Source organism: Pipra filicauda, unplaced genomic scaffold (assembly GCF_003945595.2).
Source record: "Pipra filicauda isolate LSUMZ 115617 unplaced genomic scaffold, ASM394559v2 scaffold451_size532456_pilon, whole genome shotgun sequence".
Taxonomy (NCBI): domain Eukaryota; kingdom Metazoa; phylum Chordata; class Aves; order Passeriformes; family Pipridae; genus Pipra; species Pipra filicauda.
Window position 1 is genome coordinate 413,761 of NW_024104589.1, and position 15,197 is coordinate 428,957.

Sequence of the window (15,197 nt, forward strand, 5' to 3'; positions counted from 1 at the left end):
TTTTCCTTTTCCTTTTCCTTCCCAGCCCCTTTCAGCCCCCCACTTTGCTCCACACCACCCACTTCACCCCTGCCAGGAGCCTTTATTGCTCCCCAACCTTGCCAGGGCTATAGGTGGTCCCCGGCTTGCAGGGTGAGCAGAGCCCCGGCGGTTGGGGTGACAGGGCCCAGAGGAGCCCCCAGCCTGGGGTGTCCTGGGGCAGGGAGTGCTTCAAGGGGCCAAGGGTGGGTGCCCTCTGCCGTGGTGCGTTATTGGGGTGACGGCACCACAGCCAGGGACACACGGGAGGGCTCAGGAAAGGGGAACCCCTCCGGGCACAGCAGGACAGTCTGGTCCTGTGGGCACCACCTGCAGCGGGTGCATCTGGTGTCAGCCCTGAACGTTTTGGGGTGCACAGGAGGGCCCTGAGGGACACAGCAGCCCGGAGAAACCCACACAAGCTGGCATCACCCTGGAGAGAGCCGGGGCTCACTGTGATGAGGCTGCACATGGCTCCGTGGGTCACTGGCAGGGAAAATATCCCAAATCCAGAGCTGTGCAAGGCTGGAGCCCCCGGCAGAACATGGGAGGTGCCCACTGTCTTGCAAGTGGGTCGAGAGTACCACCAGCACCTGCTGCTGTGGAGTTTGGGGTTTGCGTGGAGTGCCTGGACCTGCTGCAAAGCCTTTACAGCTCCCAGGAAAGTGCCTGGAGCCTCAGGTAGGACGTGCTTACAACTCCGCACGCTTGGAGAGTGTCTTTCGTGAGGAGCACTGACAGCCAGCACTGGCTATCCTCACGGATGTGGGACGTGGCACGTCTGAGGAGCTTTAGCGGGGTCCCTGCCACGGACAGTCCACCTTCCCGCTGATGCCATTCACTCCTTCAGCGCACTGACCCCGGCACCGTCCCAATAACCCCCAAACCACGCCAGGTGCCGAAGCGACCCCCCGGCTGTCATTCCCTGCGTCAGGAATACGCGTGGCTCCACCTGCTGCCGCTAATTGCGGGGGCGACACGCTAATTACTCCCGGGAGCTTTCCTTAAAAGCGGTGCCGCCGCTACGGCTCCTCTTTCTAGGGAAAGCTTTTGGGGATTTCCCGGGATGCTGAGCCGTGGTCCCGGGGGATGCGGGGACGCTGCGGGGATGCCGCGGGGATGCCGGGGGCGGCAGAGGCGGGCAGGCACCGCCATCTAGTGGGGCCGCCGCGGGGCCAGCGGGGACGCTCGGGATGTGCGGGGCCCCGACGGGCTCCTTCCCGAGGATGATGCTCCGGGCTCCTCTCCCGCGGCAGCTCCGCCTCTCCATTAGCCCCGGGACGGCTTTGCGGCTGGATCCTTCCTGCGCCCGAGTAGGTTCATAGGGGCGGTGTAAATTATGCTCTCCCCGGCTCCCTGCGCTCGTCCTGGGTCCCGGCACTGCTGGAGAGCTGGTGCTTCCCCTCCGTGAGGGAGTATTCGGGAGCCTGGCGCGCACCTGCAGGTCTCAGCACCGCAGCACATACAGCATCTCTTCCATCTAATCCAAAGACTTTACGGCCCAGTGATCTGGGGACCTGTCCTGCAGTATCCTGCAGCACCCTGCTTTATCCCTGTTCCTTGTGACTCTCTCTGCAGGCACGGTGCTAAGCCCCAGGACTTTCCCCATGGGGTCTGTCTATGCTAAGGGGTGCCTGCCTGTCAGCTCCCTAAAAAACGCTGTTAGACAGGACACGTGTGGTGCAGCAGGTGTCTGCACTGTTACGGACACACAAAGCTCACACTGTTCCTCTCCTTAAGTACAAAAAATCTACAGGACTAATGGGCAAGAAATTTGATCAAAACGTTAGACTTTGTTTTGGTGAAATCTGATATCAGACTCCGAAGCGATGCACAAGCAGGATGTGGCATAAGGGCGGGCAGCACCTGTGGTCCTGTGCAGTTGGGTGTTGCATGAAGGGGGGGTTACAAGAGTTCCCCTTGGGCCATTCAGGCTCAGGGCTTGGTCACAGCAAGACCGTCACTCCCCAGAGCTATGCTGGCTCTCCTTAGGTCGGCGTGAGTGCCATTGCCAGACACTGCTCCTTTGTGCATCGACAATGCTGCTGCATGGGAAACAGGGAAGGGAATCTCCCTTTTTTTTTAACTGACTTTCTCTGTCGGTGGTCGATGCTGTGTCGTGTCACTGCTCAGGGCAGAGGCTGGCTGGGCTGTGGCATCAGCCCCTTGTGCAGGATCCTCTCTCAGCATCACAGCCCAGAAAATGCAGTGCTAGGGCATGGCTCGGGCATTTCTCTGGGATAGACCTGCCCCTGCGAGCCTGTGCCAGAGCCCACGGCTGCGTCTGCCTCCAAAACCCACCCACAAGGGGCATCCTCAGTGTGCTGTGGAGGAGCCTTGGTAGTGAGGAAGGACAGCCTTCAGCTTTGAGGAGCCTCTTCCCTGCGTCCTGCAGTGCTCAAGGTAAGACTGCTCTGTCTGTAGCCAGGCCATAATAATAAATAACAAATAATAATAACAGATAACAATAACAATATCTATATAAATGTGTATATAATATATATAATGTCTAATGTATACATTATGTATATGTTATTATTATATAATAATATACCTATAAATGTGTATATAATGTTATTATTATTGTTATTCCTCCAATAAATGTTGCTGTTGTTCCAAGAAGGCTGAGCTCCTCTTTGCAAGGTATGTATCTCTAGTTAATCCCTAATCTGTTAAAACTGGAAAATCTGCTATCAAGATTTAATTTCAATACCCAGCATTTGAAAATGTGTTATTCAGCTGTGGATGTCTAAGGCAAGGCTAAAATAGTTCCCCTGTTTTGAAAATAATATGAGCGGTATAATATTTCTTCTCTACTTTCCCTGCTGCTAAGGTCTCATTTGGAGGGGGGGAGAAGGGAGTGGAAAGACCTTATCCAGTACAGAAGGTGGTGGTGGTGGGTTTTAAACAAATACACACAAAAAGCAAAATGCATAGGGGAAGTTTCTGTGAGATACAGTGTTGTCCTGCAGAATGCAGGGTAATGCCCAGCTTGCACTGGGCTTTTTTTAAGAGAGACATTGGTTTTCACTTGTTTAAATTTCTTTTATTTCCTTATCCAGGCTCAAGAGGTGGCTTCCAAGTGATCTCTCTGGCATTCATTCCCGCGGAGCCTGTTACCGGGGTTGCCCCGGGCTCCCGACGGCACCTGGGTAATCATCTTAATTAAATTAACCTGGTTTAACGCATGGCCTCCTGGTAATACATTCGTCTTTTGGCTTTGTGTGGAGCTGCTCGAGCAGCCCCAGGCCTCGCTGCTCCCCCAGAGTAGGGACGCCTCCGGAGGGACTTGCAGGGTGACCTGGGCTCCAGCCACCCCCGTCCTACTGAGGTGAGTATCCTTCAGGCCACATATCCTCATTGCAAAGGCCATTTTCCAAGCTCCCAGGGGTGGTGTCAAGGGTGTTTCCTCGGGGAACAGCCAACTCCGAGGCAGCCTGAGCCTGCAGCACGCCGGGAAGTTGAATCCAGCATGATATAGCTCTGGTAATGCAGTGGAATAAACCCTTCTGGGAGGGGAAAAAACCCCAGCGATGCCAAAAGGCTGGTGTGCCTCTCCATGCAGCTGCTGGCTGGGGCTGGGGCTGCTGGGGGCAGACAGAGCTGGCCCCTCGGGCACCCCAGGGCTAGGGCTCCGCCGGCTGGTTTCATATCTGCTCGTGCTTCACCTTGCACATTTTCAAGTGGCAATTGAATAACCCCCAGGCTGACGTTGGGAGGGGGGAGCACTCCTGCCGTGCGATGCACAGCCCCGTGCTCTGCAGCAGATCAAACAGGCTCAGAAGAGCCCTTGTCATCTTCAAAAGGGGAATTTTGCACTTGAAACCCAGCTTATCCTCTCCATTTGCTGAGTTTTCTCTGTAACGGAGCCCTGAATAATTTAAGTAACATAACATCGGCATTAGGCTTCCAAAGCTGCTGGAGTGTGTGTGAGGGTTGCTACTGCCCAAAGCAGTTACACACAATTACTCCGGGAAGTTGAATATTACATCTGCTTATTTATTTAGATTAAGGTTTCATGTTTGGTCTGGACTGGGTTTTTTCCCTGAGTTTTGCTGCAGAAGCACCTGCACTATTTGAAATTGATGTGTTGTGCTAATGAATAGGTCCAAATGAAAACATCCAAAACTACTCAGTTCAGGCCCAAAGCACTGCTTGGGAATTCTAAGGGTTTCATGGTGAAGATGAAAACATGCCATGTGCCACAGGGACTTGTCTGAGTCATTTCTCTACAGCGCAGCCGGCTGAGCATCACTTCCATAGGTACACAGGAGTCCCCAGAGGAGGGGGATGGCATCCTGCAGACGGGCAGGACCCCCATCTCAGGTAGTGTGTCCATCCCACAGCAGGGAACAGCAGAGTGTAGTGCATGAGAGACCCCCAAGGGCTCTGCTGCCTCACTGCACCCCAAAAAGGATCGGGCACGCACAGTGCACTGGGGTTCTCTCCAGCAGCTGGTCCTTGGGGACCAGCCTGGGCAAGCCCGCCCAGCTGGTGTCACCTTCTTGGTGGCCTCACCAATGGTCATGCCTCTCAGGAGTTTGGGTTTTCTAGGAATTCTTCACTGGAAGAGAAAAATTGGTCCAGAAGTATGAGTGAGCAGAGGATGCCTGGCAGCAAGGGCAGCACCAGAAAGGCTGCTGGAAACTGTTGGTGTGGACCCAAGGGTAAAAATTAGGGAGGCTGTGCTTGCTAGTGAACCTCTGGGTTACAGCAGCTTTGGGTGGGCATCTCTGACCAGGATGTGCAGGTGCCTCCTTTCTGCTCCTGGGCTGCTGCTGTGCCCTGTCACTTCCAGGGTGGCAACTTTAAACATTTTTGCATTCACCTTAACTTAGAGTGGCAGAAATTGTTTGTGGTCTGCTTACCTAGATGGAGAACAGAGATGACCCTGGGATCATCCTGTGGCAGCTGTAGCCTTTACACCAAGATGCCCAAGAGGAAATCCTCCTGGAACGAGGTGGCTGTTCCTCCCTGTGTGCCTCAGCTGAGCTGATACAGGAGGTCCAGCACAAACTCCACACGGGAGGTTCAGAACCCTGCGGGTCCTCGTCCTGCTCATGGATCTGAATTCGGACTCGGTGCGTTCGTGTAATTCGAGATGAGGTGGGTAAGTGGAAGTCATGGATTTTGCCAGGCCAACTGCTACAGCTGGGAGAAGTAAACAAGATTTGAGTGCCCTGACCCTCCTTCAGGTATGTGCATCTATATATAGGGCTGTCTAAATATACATGTCTATATATAATGTGTGTGCATATAGCTGTGTGGATATATATATGTGCTGAGAAATGGTTTGAAATTGCAGCAATGCTGTGAGATCATCTCTGCTTGCACCAGGCTGTGCCAGGTGTCAGCCAGGCAGGATACGGCCCCTTAAGTGCGCGTCTCTCCCTGTTCCCCCAACCTTCAGCTTCCTCGGAATGCGAAGGTCACTCTCCAGCGTGCCACCTGCTCTGCCTCCTTCCTGCTGAACCCGATCCCTGGGTGTGTGGCCTGGCCAAGTCCGCTGGCCAGAGCCACCCCTGGGGATGGCTGGGGAGTGGTTACCAGGTGGGATTTAGGGGAGTACACAGGTTGGCAGGAGCACTGAGGGCACAGAGGTGCAGGCTGGGCAGGGTGGGTTTGGCCAGTGTTGACTTTTGTAGTCGTGAGGTTTTCCCGGTGGCTTCAGGGGCCTCGAGCAGCCCCAGGAGCTGAGGAAAGCGGAATCCGCTCAGAGCTGTGCGGTGTGATGGATGGGCTGTCGCCGCGGGGTCCCCTCCTGCACCGAGGTGCTGTGTGGCAGAGTTGCCTTTGTAATTGGGAAGAAATACGGCTGCCAGAGCTGGGGGGCACCTGGCACGTGTGTGGGTCACTGCGCCCGCAGCAGGAGGCCGGGCTGCGTACCCCCGCCTGGGAACCGCGGGGAATGTTGGGCACGGACAAGGGGCAGAGCTTCCCTGCAGGCTGTGAGATGCTGTCAGGGGGGTCGTGGTGGGGACCCCCACCCCCAAGAGCTGCTCTCAAGGGCGGAGCACGGCTGTCCTGCCCCGGGTGGGATGGAGAGCAGCTTTGGCGGCTCGGGGGGCTGCCCTCAGCCCCACTCCCGAGCCCCCCGCCCGAGTCTGGGCTGGGCTGGGCGTGCAGCTGCCGTGTCACCCCCCGAATCCCGGGCGGGGGGCTGCAACTCGACCCTGTCCCCAGGGTCCCGCGGCCCCGTCCCGGCGAGGCGGACAAGTTAATTCCCAGATGGATGCGCCCCCGAGCCCCGCATCTGCCGCGGGTACGGGGCAGGGGGGGGCTGGCGGGGCCGGGCACAGGTGCGGGGCCGCCGCCCGGTTATAAATAGCGGGGAGGGGCGGCCCGGCTCCCCCCCGTGCCCGGTTCCCCCCGCCGGGGCTCAGAGCGGAGCGGGATGCGGCGCCCGCCCTCCCTCCTCCCGCCCGCCGGCACCATGAGCCCGTCCTTCCTCCTTCTCCTCCTCCTCCTCGCCCTGCCCGCCCGCTCCCGGCGGGAGCAGGTGCCCGGCGGGGCGCAGCGGGGCCGCAACGCCCCCACGCCTTCCTCTTCCTCCTCCTCCCCGGCGGCGGCGGCGGGGCCGAGCCGCTTCCCGCGGAGCCGCCCGGAGCGGCGGCGGGGCCGCCTGTACTGCCGGGTGGGCATCGGCTTCCACCTCCAGCTGCACCCCGACGGCCGCGTGGACGGCGCCCACGACGCGAGTCCGCTAAGTGAGTGGGGAACCGGGGGGCCGGGGGGCTGCCGGGGCGGGGGCAGCGGGGCTGAGCATACCCGTCCTCATCCCCATCCCTGCAGTGTCCCGAGCCCCGCGGAGGTGACAGAGCCCCTCGTGCCCGCCACCCTCGCCTGGGGTGAGCTCGGGAAGGCCTCGGGAAGGGGAATCTGGGGTGCTGGGGAGGCTGTGCTCTTTGGGCTCGGTGGGAGCTGCCTGGCTCCCTTTGGGAAGCGCTACCTGCATGTTCGCCTGCCTCGAGGAAGTGAGTCTGTGGGGATGGTGTGAGGGCGAGAGGTCTGCACTCCCACCGTAGCCCCTTGTCAGGCACCTGGGGGGAGGATGCTCTCCCTTTTCTGTCCTTTCCCTGTGGAACTTTTCCATCCTTCCCTCTGCATTCCCATTCTCCCAGCACAGCAATAGGATATATTCAGTTTAAAAATAGGACTGAGGCTGACGTTCCCCTGAGAGAAAGCTGTGCTAACTCATGGCTTATCCTCCACTCGGAGTTGCCGTGATATCCTGTTAGAGTGAACGAAACGGCAGGCGGGGATGAAAAGTCACTTAAAGAGCTCGAGGGCTTGGGCCCGAGGTGACCCTGGCAGCATGCGAGGCTCAGCTGTTGGGAGCGCTCACGGAGCAGCCACCACATCTGCCCCACACCGAAGTATTTGGGCCCCGGTCTGTGCTGAGGCCCCACGAGGGAGCGCAGCCCCTGGGCAGGGATGCTGGGAGCCTGGGAATTCTGCTCGGGGCTTCATGGGCACTGCGGGCATGTGGCCTGGAGGGGTTTAGGGGAAGGATGGGAAAACAGGGCATCCATGCCAGGGCTGTTATGGGAGACATGAGTTCGGAAGGGCTGGAAGAGGTTTGATGCCACAGCTGTCTTGCAGGGACCTGGATTATGTGAAGTTCCTTTCTTCTTAACCTCAGATTTTCTCCCTGGAAAGGCCACAGTGGCACCAGCTCTGCTCTTCAGAGCGGAGCCAGCCCTGGCTGGGGAAACATGCCGCTGAGAGGGGCTATGCTGGAGTTTCACGCTGAGGAGCTGTCCCTCATGGGGAAGCAGTCGGCTTTTGGCAAGCAAACCCCAGCTTTGGCCCCTGGGAAACGGGGCTTGACCCCAGGCAACCCCAATAACCAAGAGTATGTCTGCCAGCCAGCAGGGCCACCCCACAAAGGGCGGCAGGTTTTGGAGTGCCCTTGAGGACAGGCATGTGCTGGAGAAGGTATTTACCTCGCTGCAGTGGGGCTGCACAGCCCTGTGGCTTTTGGCCTAGGGCACATGGGGCGAGGAGGGGTGGCCCACCAACCCTGAAAAGTGCCCCCTAGGCCCTCGGTGCTGGGACCTGGGTGCCTCAGGGAGCTGTGCTTCCTCCTTAAAATAAACATGGGAAGTGGTGATCCGATACCCGGCCTCGGGGATTTAACGCGGCTTCAAGTTTGCTCCTGGCATGTTAATCCCATGGCCCTTCGGGGGCCAGGCAAGATGTTCTGTGCGGTCCTTCTTGCAGGCCCGGGGCCACCAACCCCCTGGGGCTGCAGCCCGGCAGCAGTGCTGCTTCCCCAGGGTGGGAAGGGCGTGTTGGGGATGTGCTGATCCCGGCTGGAAGGGTTTGGGAGGACGCCTGACCCTCTGCCCCGGGAACCGCACACGGCGTGGGGAGGTGACACGTGTCGGTGCTGTTACTGAGGGATGCTCGGCGGTTACAGCCCTTCTGTCAGACGAGTTGAAGGGCACACGCCCCCTGTTGGGGGCCAGAGCCCCATCACGCTCAGAAAATTCCCGTTTCTTCCATGGCTGGGCCACGCAGCGCCCGTTCCCCAAGTCCTGCTGTGAGGGGTGGGCCTGAGGGAGCACCATCGGTACCTCTAGCCCAGGTAGGCTGTGTGACACCTTGACTTCCCGAGTCCAGCAGGTGCGGGAGGAGGACAGCCAAGGCTGATCCTGGCAGGCTGGCATAGGCATAGGGGGGCTTTTCCCACTCCCACCCTTGTGCGACATTTCCCCAGGGGTTCTGTCATAGCCCTGCCAAGAATTGTCCCCCAAAGCGCAGCTTTTAAAAAAAACCAAACCCCAGCCACCACCCTGCATCCATCCTGGAGCGAATGGAGGTGGCTCTGCAGGGTGGAGGGATGGAGCAGGAGCTGCGTGGAGCCAGGGAGCTGAGAAGCAGGGATGTGGGAGAGGAAATGCAAACCTGTCAGACTGAGTTGTATTTATTTTTTTCTTTGTCACACCGATGTGAAAAGAACTGTGATTTATTTTGGGATTTCTGTCATCCTAGGTATTTTGGAAATATTTGCTGTGTCTCAGGGGATTGTAGGAATACGAGGAGTTTTCAGCAACAAATTTTTAGCGATGTCAAAAAAAGGAAAACTCCATGCAAGTGTAAGTAAACCCCTCACTTATCAGTACGTGTTGTTTATTAAAGACCTTGTGACACCTCTGTGTGCCCGCGGCAGCGACGCTCCTGGGCAGGGCCCCACCGCGCTGCCCCCCTGGGGCTGCCGGGATGGCTCCGCGCTGGGCGGCATCGGCGCCGCATGGACAGATAGGGGACAGGTGGAGCCGGAGGCCCCCTAGCCCACCTCCCTACTTACTGCATTTAACCATGAAAAGTGCGCTCTTTTTTTTTTTTTTTTTTTTTTGTGCAGTGGGGTATTTGCATCAGCGGTGCCTGTTCTTTGAGCACGGCTGGGTTATTTTTAGCCACTTCTGCAGCAGATCGCGCAGACGGCTTTAGCCAAATGTCTCCCGGAGAGCGGCACGAGCGGCGCCGGCAGCCCCACGGCTCGGGCTGGCTTTGCCCCTGGGGACAGATAACCCCAGCAAGAGCTCAGGCAGGTGAGGTCCAGCTTGTGCAGGTGTCTTACAGCTAGAGCGGGAAAATCCCGTAACTTGTCTCTGCAGGCTGTTTCCTGGGGTTTCCTGCAGATCTCATTGTCCTTTTCCCAAACTTTTTGCATTGCATGAGTCCATAAGCTGATCTTACTGCTTGTTGCAACCTCAGGATGTTGCTTCCCAGTTTCTTGTTGTTAGTTCCAGAGATGGCTTAAACAAATGCAGTTAATTCCTCTGCTTACATGAAAGTCACTGCCTTTTAAAGGTGTATGTACATTCATCACCCCAAGAAGGGTGCTTTTAAGGCAGCATGTTGACCCCCAGGGCGGTTCCCAGGGAGTCTGGTCAAGGCTGACAGATGGGGAGAGGGAAAAGCCAGTTGCCCACCCCATGGTTCTGAGTCAAACCTCCTGATCATGAAGTGGATGTCACCAATGTGCTTGTGCTGCCTGAGCCCACAGATCACTCCCAGGGAGATTTATGAACTCCTCTGTCTCCCTTGAGTATTATTGGAGTGTTGCTCCTGAAACCTAATGATGCTTAAAGGGTTGAGCACATGGTTGCTTATTTTAGGAAATAAAACAGGAGCAAGAACAGTGTCTAGGGGAAAAGGGGTGGAGGAAAACCTGAGGTGAGGCAATGGGGCAGGAAAGGGGGATAGAGGAGGAGGAGAGGTGAAGGATGGAAAGGAGAGAGAAGCAGGTGGAGTGGGACCCCTGGACCCTCCAGAGCCTTCCCTCTGGGCTTACAATGGGCCCCTTATCCAAGCTGAAGCTTTGATTTATGCCCTGGCGCAGGCAGAAATTAAATCAAACCTCGTTGGTGCGTGGTCAATTGTGGACACACAAAGGGCAGGACCGGAGAGAGACGTCAGTCAGGCGGGTCAGGGTGGGGGTGAGGACACACGATGCCCTGCTCGATGAAAGCTGTGAATTTGTAGAAACTTGACCCAAATGTCTAAAGATGGCTGGACTAAACAACGCCTATAATGCAAACCCGGCATCTGTTGTTCTTTCCTGTCCTGGCAGGATGAAGTTATTTCATGGCCTAATGAGTTCTGAGCAGTACAAAGCGCATCCTGCGCCCGTCACTCAGGGCAGTGCTTTGATATGGGAGTCAGGCCGGGGACTTTACACTGAACCACAGACAAAAGTCATTCCTGCAGGAATTTGGGCTTCTTCGAAACCCGCTCTTGGGCCCAGCTCCATCCCAGCCTGGTGCTTTACAGATGCCCTCCTCCTTTTTCTTTTTTTTTTTTTTTCATGGCAACTTAATTAAATTACCAAGCAGTTCATTTTTAGAGGCATCAGCTTCAGAAAATGACAGTAATCCTGGCAATTATCAGTTTTGTGCACAGATGGCTTTTTCCTCGTTGATAAATCCTTGCTCTCATTTGTCCATTTTTAGCACGGAGGGGGTGGGAGGGGTTTTGTGCCCGTCTCGGCAGGGGCCAGCACGGACCCCAGGGGACAGATTTGCCCAGGTAATTCTCCCTTCCCAGGAATCGTCACAATGCTGCGATCCTCGCTGGGGCAAATCTCTGCTCAATGGGATTTTGAAATTTAATTGACTTCAAGATGGCTCTTTGTGATTGTCTCTGGAGGTCTGCAGAGCAAATCTGATGCCAGCCATGTGTCGTGGCTGCACCACCCACCTTGTGCTGGGGGAAAAATGGCTTTTCCTGGCTGGAACGGTGAGGGGATGAGCTGAGAGGCCAATATGTAGGGAAGCCTGACAAGGTCATGGTGGAGCAGCAGCTGATGCACTTCCCAGTCCAGAGCGAGGGCTTCCTTCTGCACATGGGGTGTCCCGTCTGAGCACTGGGGCTTCAGGGAGAACCTGAGGTCAGCAAAGCCTTGCTGGGGAAGGTCAATGTTTGTGCATGGGGGATGCAGAGTGAAGGGTGTATGAAAGACAGGGAGAGTGAAAATGAGTCATGAGGTGACATCTCTCGGAAGCAACGAGCTTAAGACTTAATTCCAAGTGCTAGGAGGCTACATGTTCACGGCAGGCTGACGGCTGTGTCACCTGTGCTCCAAGGCTCAACTTCTCTGCTCAATTAGGAGTTTAAAACACCTTCTGCGTGGTTACAAAGTGCTGCAAGGGGTTTGGTCTTGTACTCAGTCGCTGGTTTCAGAGCCAAGGAGCTCAGCAATGCCATCCCAGTGGCTTGGAGGCGTTGCTGTGGAACTGGGCTAGGGACGCTCGTGGGGCTCCGGGTGCCATGCCCACCATCAGGTTAAAGTGTGGCAGTGGGCTCTGGAGGGTCTGCTGGAAGCTGCAGCCAGGGGTCCCAGGGCAATGGGTGCACAGCTGGAGTGTTAGGCTCTGGTCCTGCGTTTTGGAATGCTTTTTTGGGAGGGAAGGGAAGGGTGCTGCTGGGGCAGGACAGGACGGAAGGGAAGGGCACTGCTGGGGCGGCCCAAGCCTTTTATTTCTAAGGAAGCCCCGAACTGGGTGGCAAGCAGCTACTGAATTATCTGTGTTGGGGGTTTTCCAAATGGCCGGGTGCCTTGCGCCCTTGCAACGGGTGTCCTGTGTTTCCACCCACCCCTTTGGACCTGCTTTTGGGAGACAGACAAACCCAGCAAGCGTCAGGGGGTGGGGGTGAGGGACAGGGACAGGGAACAGCAGCCCTTGGCTAACGGTGTCCCCGCTGTCCCCACAGGCCCGGTTCACAGCAGACTGCCATTTCCGGGAGCGCTTCCAGGAGAACAGCTACAACACCTACGCCTCGGCCGTGCACCGCAGCCCGCGCTCGGGGCGCCAGTGGTACGTGGCCCTCAACAAGCGGGGCAAAGCCAAGCGGGGCTGCAGCCCCCGTGCCCGGCCCCAGCACGTCTCCACGCACTTCCTGCCCCGCTTCTGGCAGCCGCAGCCCCCTGAGCTCACCTTCACCGTCGCCCTCCCTGAGAAGAAGCCGCCGAAGCCAAAGCTCCCCCCATCCCCGCCTCGGAAGAACCCCGGCCCCGTCAAGTACCGGCTGAAGTTCCGCTTCGGGTAGTGCCACAGTGGGGATGCCGGCGCCGGAGAGACCGAGCACCCTTCGGGGCTGACCCCACGGGAGACCTGCGTCCCCCTCCCCAGATGGACACGGGAGATCTCCAGGTCTTCTCTTCACCACCCGAGCCGGGTGGCATGCCCGGGGGTGTGTGTTGGGCTGACACAACTCGGGCTTTCCAAAGAGTATTCCTGTGGTGAACTGAAAGCACTGCATGGACCTCGGGTTAGTGTTCTGATGCTGAAAGATGCAGAAAGGTACCTCTACGGCGAACGTATTTTTTTACCTTGTTTTCACTAGTGACTTCTTTGACAATCATTTTCATACGAGAGATGCTCAGAGCCAAGCAGTTTTGTTTGTTTTTCTTGCATCTCCTTCTTGCTGCACTTTTTCCTCCAACCTTACCTCAGACACCGGATATCCAGGTCTGCCCCTTCCCCTTCTCCTACAAACCAGCTCCTCCCTTCCACAACAAAAGAGCAAGACCAAGCTCTGCAAATTCACTCATCTTATGGTGCAAGGGGAGTGGGTATTAAAACTCCCTGTTGGCAATAATAGATACCTGTATGTATTTTTTAAGGGTTGCAGGCTTGGGGAGGGCGGCTGTTTGCAGCCCCGCTCCCGGGGTCTCTCCTGTTCTTCCCTGGGCAGCCAGAGGAGCGAGTCTACTTCTGTGCGTCCAAGTATGGATTTGATATCTGTGTTTAAATTACCTCTGCCCCGGTGCTGGGGCATTTCTGTTGCCTGGTAGAGCCCCTCCACACCCCTGCTCCCTGGGGACAGGGACACCTGTGGCCCCCTGGGTGCCTACTGGTTTCTTCCAACAGTTCTTGCTGCTGATTTATTTTACCATTCACAATACATTTGCAGAGGTGGGGATCAAGGGTTTTATTTTACAGTGAGCGTGGCGACGTGGCAATAAATACAGTTACAGCTGCTTGTCCCTTCGGAAGTGTTTTTCCAGGTTGCTAATGGCCTCGATGTTGAGTTGTTTCTCTGTGTGATGTACTCTGTGGAGTCATTGTGCCTATGGAGTTTGTAATCAGTGTTTAGCTGAGCTGCTGTACGTGCAGACGACGGTAGCATCGAACCTCACCGGTGAAGCCTTAATAGGAGCCCAGGTGGGTTCACGTGGGCAGAGCCCCTCCGGACCTGACCCGCCAGTGTCAGGCAGCAACAACGAGGGCGAGCGGCAGGGCTGAGCCTCTTCTCCAAATGTGATTGTGGTACAAATGACTGTTTGTTTGCACTGGGATCCCAGTTCTTTGCCTCCCATCCTTCTGGGCAGCCCCTCCTGGACACGCACACTCCACGTACGGGGATGGATGGCCCCGCTGGAATAAAAGAGTTGTGTTTGATTTTATAATCTGGTTGTGTGATCTCTTGTCTGTCTGTGCCTTCTTTTCCTCTCCTGAAGGAGAGAAACGAGTGCTGCTGGGTGAGCTGCTACATGTCTTTTCGCCAGGGATCTGGCCAGCGCAGTGTCGGCGATGGGGTGGAGCGCAGCCCACACTCCCTGTGACATGCTCTGCAAACTGTGCTCTGGGACATCCTTCCTAGTGGCTCCTCTGGGGCAGGTGTTTGCATTTGGATCACAACAAGGCACAGGTGAGGATGTGGATCACAGCAGGGTCAGGCGAACGCGGGCCTTGCACCCCCGGTCCCTTCCAGCCGGACAGCCTGACTGCGGGTGTACGAAACGCAAATGCTGCTGCTGCTGGGCCGTTCAGCAGCTGGGCACCATCAGGTGTAATTAGTGCTCAGGTCACCTCACTAAACTAATGGGATGAAAACTTTTGCAGATGCCATCCTCAGCCCTGCCCAGGCAGGTGCCTGGAACTCCCTGGGCCGGTAAGAGAGGAGGGAACATGCTGGTCGCTTGCTGCTGCTGCTGCCTCCCCTCAGAGGCAAAAGGTATTGTTTTAATCTTTTTTTAATAGAAATCTCTTATGGATAACTATGACAAAAAAAAAAAAAAGCTGGTGCTTTACTGTTGAAGTAGTAACTAAAACAGTCATGCTGCAACAAAGAGGTCTGTGCCAGGCAGAGAGCAGCCCCAGCAGAGAGACCAGGGTCAGGTAACCCAACAGACACTCCCTGTTCCTTTTGGGCACCCTTGGGCAAGAGAACTCACTAGGTTTGCTTATCAGGAGGGGACTGAAGGCCTTAGATTATGGTAAATGTTTCTGCTAAATTTAAAACCATCCAGTGGACAACTTGAGGGGCTTGTAAGGAATAAAGGTAACTTGTTCAGGGTGCTTCTTGCATTTCAAAAGTGTTTTTGCTGGTGGCTTAATCTTGTTTACAAGTGTTGATTGCATTTAAGCCTTCCTGATGGCTGCTTTTGCTTTGTGGCACTGGCCAGCCCCTGCCCTGAGCAGGGCAGGGAGCCCCGAGCCTCCGGATCCCTGCTCCCTGGGCAAGGGGACCCTCCTGCCCTTGGGCAGGCTGGTGGGAGCATTGCTCCTACAGAAGCAATGGGAGGGGGGGTCTGCTCTGTGTTGTGACTATGAGGGAGGCAGAACTTCTGTGATGGCCCGGGAAAAGAAAGAAGGCTCCAGCTTTGCAGCTCTGAGTGTGCCATAAACCATCGTGTCAGCCACTCCTGTTTCATCCCAGTGGAT

The 15,197-nt window shown here is 56.3% G+C and overlaps 1 protein-coding gene across 1 annotated transcript; it reads left to right on the forward strand.

Moving 5' to 3' along the window:
• The first annotated feature begins 8,306 nt into the window (after nucleotides 1–8,306).
• FGF5 (fibroblast growth factor 5) lies at nucleotides 8,307–14,030 on the forward strand. The gene is made up of 2 exons (XM_027711857.2): nucleotides 8,307–9,119; nucleotides 12,241–14,030. Exons 1-2 carry the CDS (start codon nucleotides 8,907–8,909, stop codon nucleotides 12,574–12,576), a joined length of 549 nt encoding a protein of 182 aa, XP_027567658.2. The 5' UTR covers nucleotides 8,307–8,906; the 3' UTR covers nucleotides 12,577–14,030.
• The last annotated feature ends 1,167 nt before the right edge of the window (nucleotides 14,031–15,197 follow it).

What these genes read in the sequence shown, in the direction of transcription:
- FGF5 (XM_027711857.2), top strand. Translation starts at nt 8,907, where the DNA reads ATGTGGGAGAGGAAATGCAAACCTGTCAGACTGAGTTGTATTTATTTT. An exon ending in AAGGAAAACTCCATGCAAGT is followed by an intron (nt 9,120 to 12,240) that starts GTAAGTAAACCC and finishes CTGTCCCCACAG; the next exon opens with GCCCGGTTCACAGCAGACTG.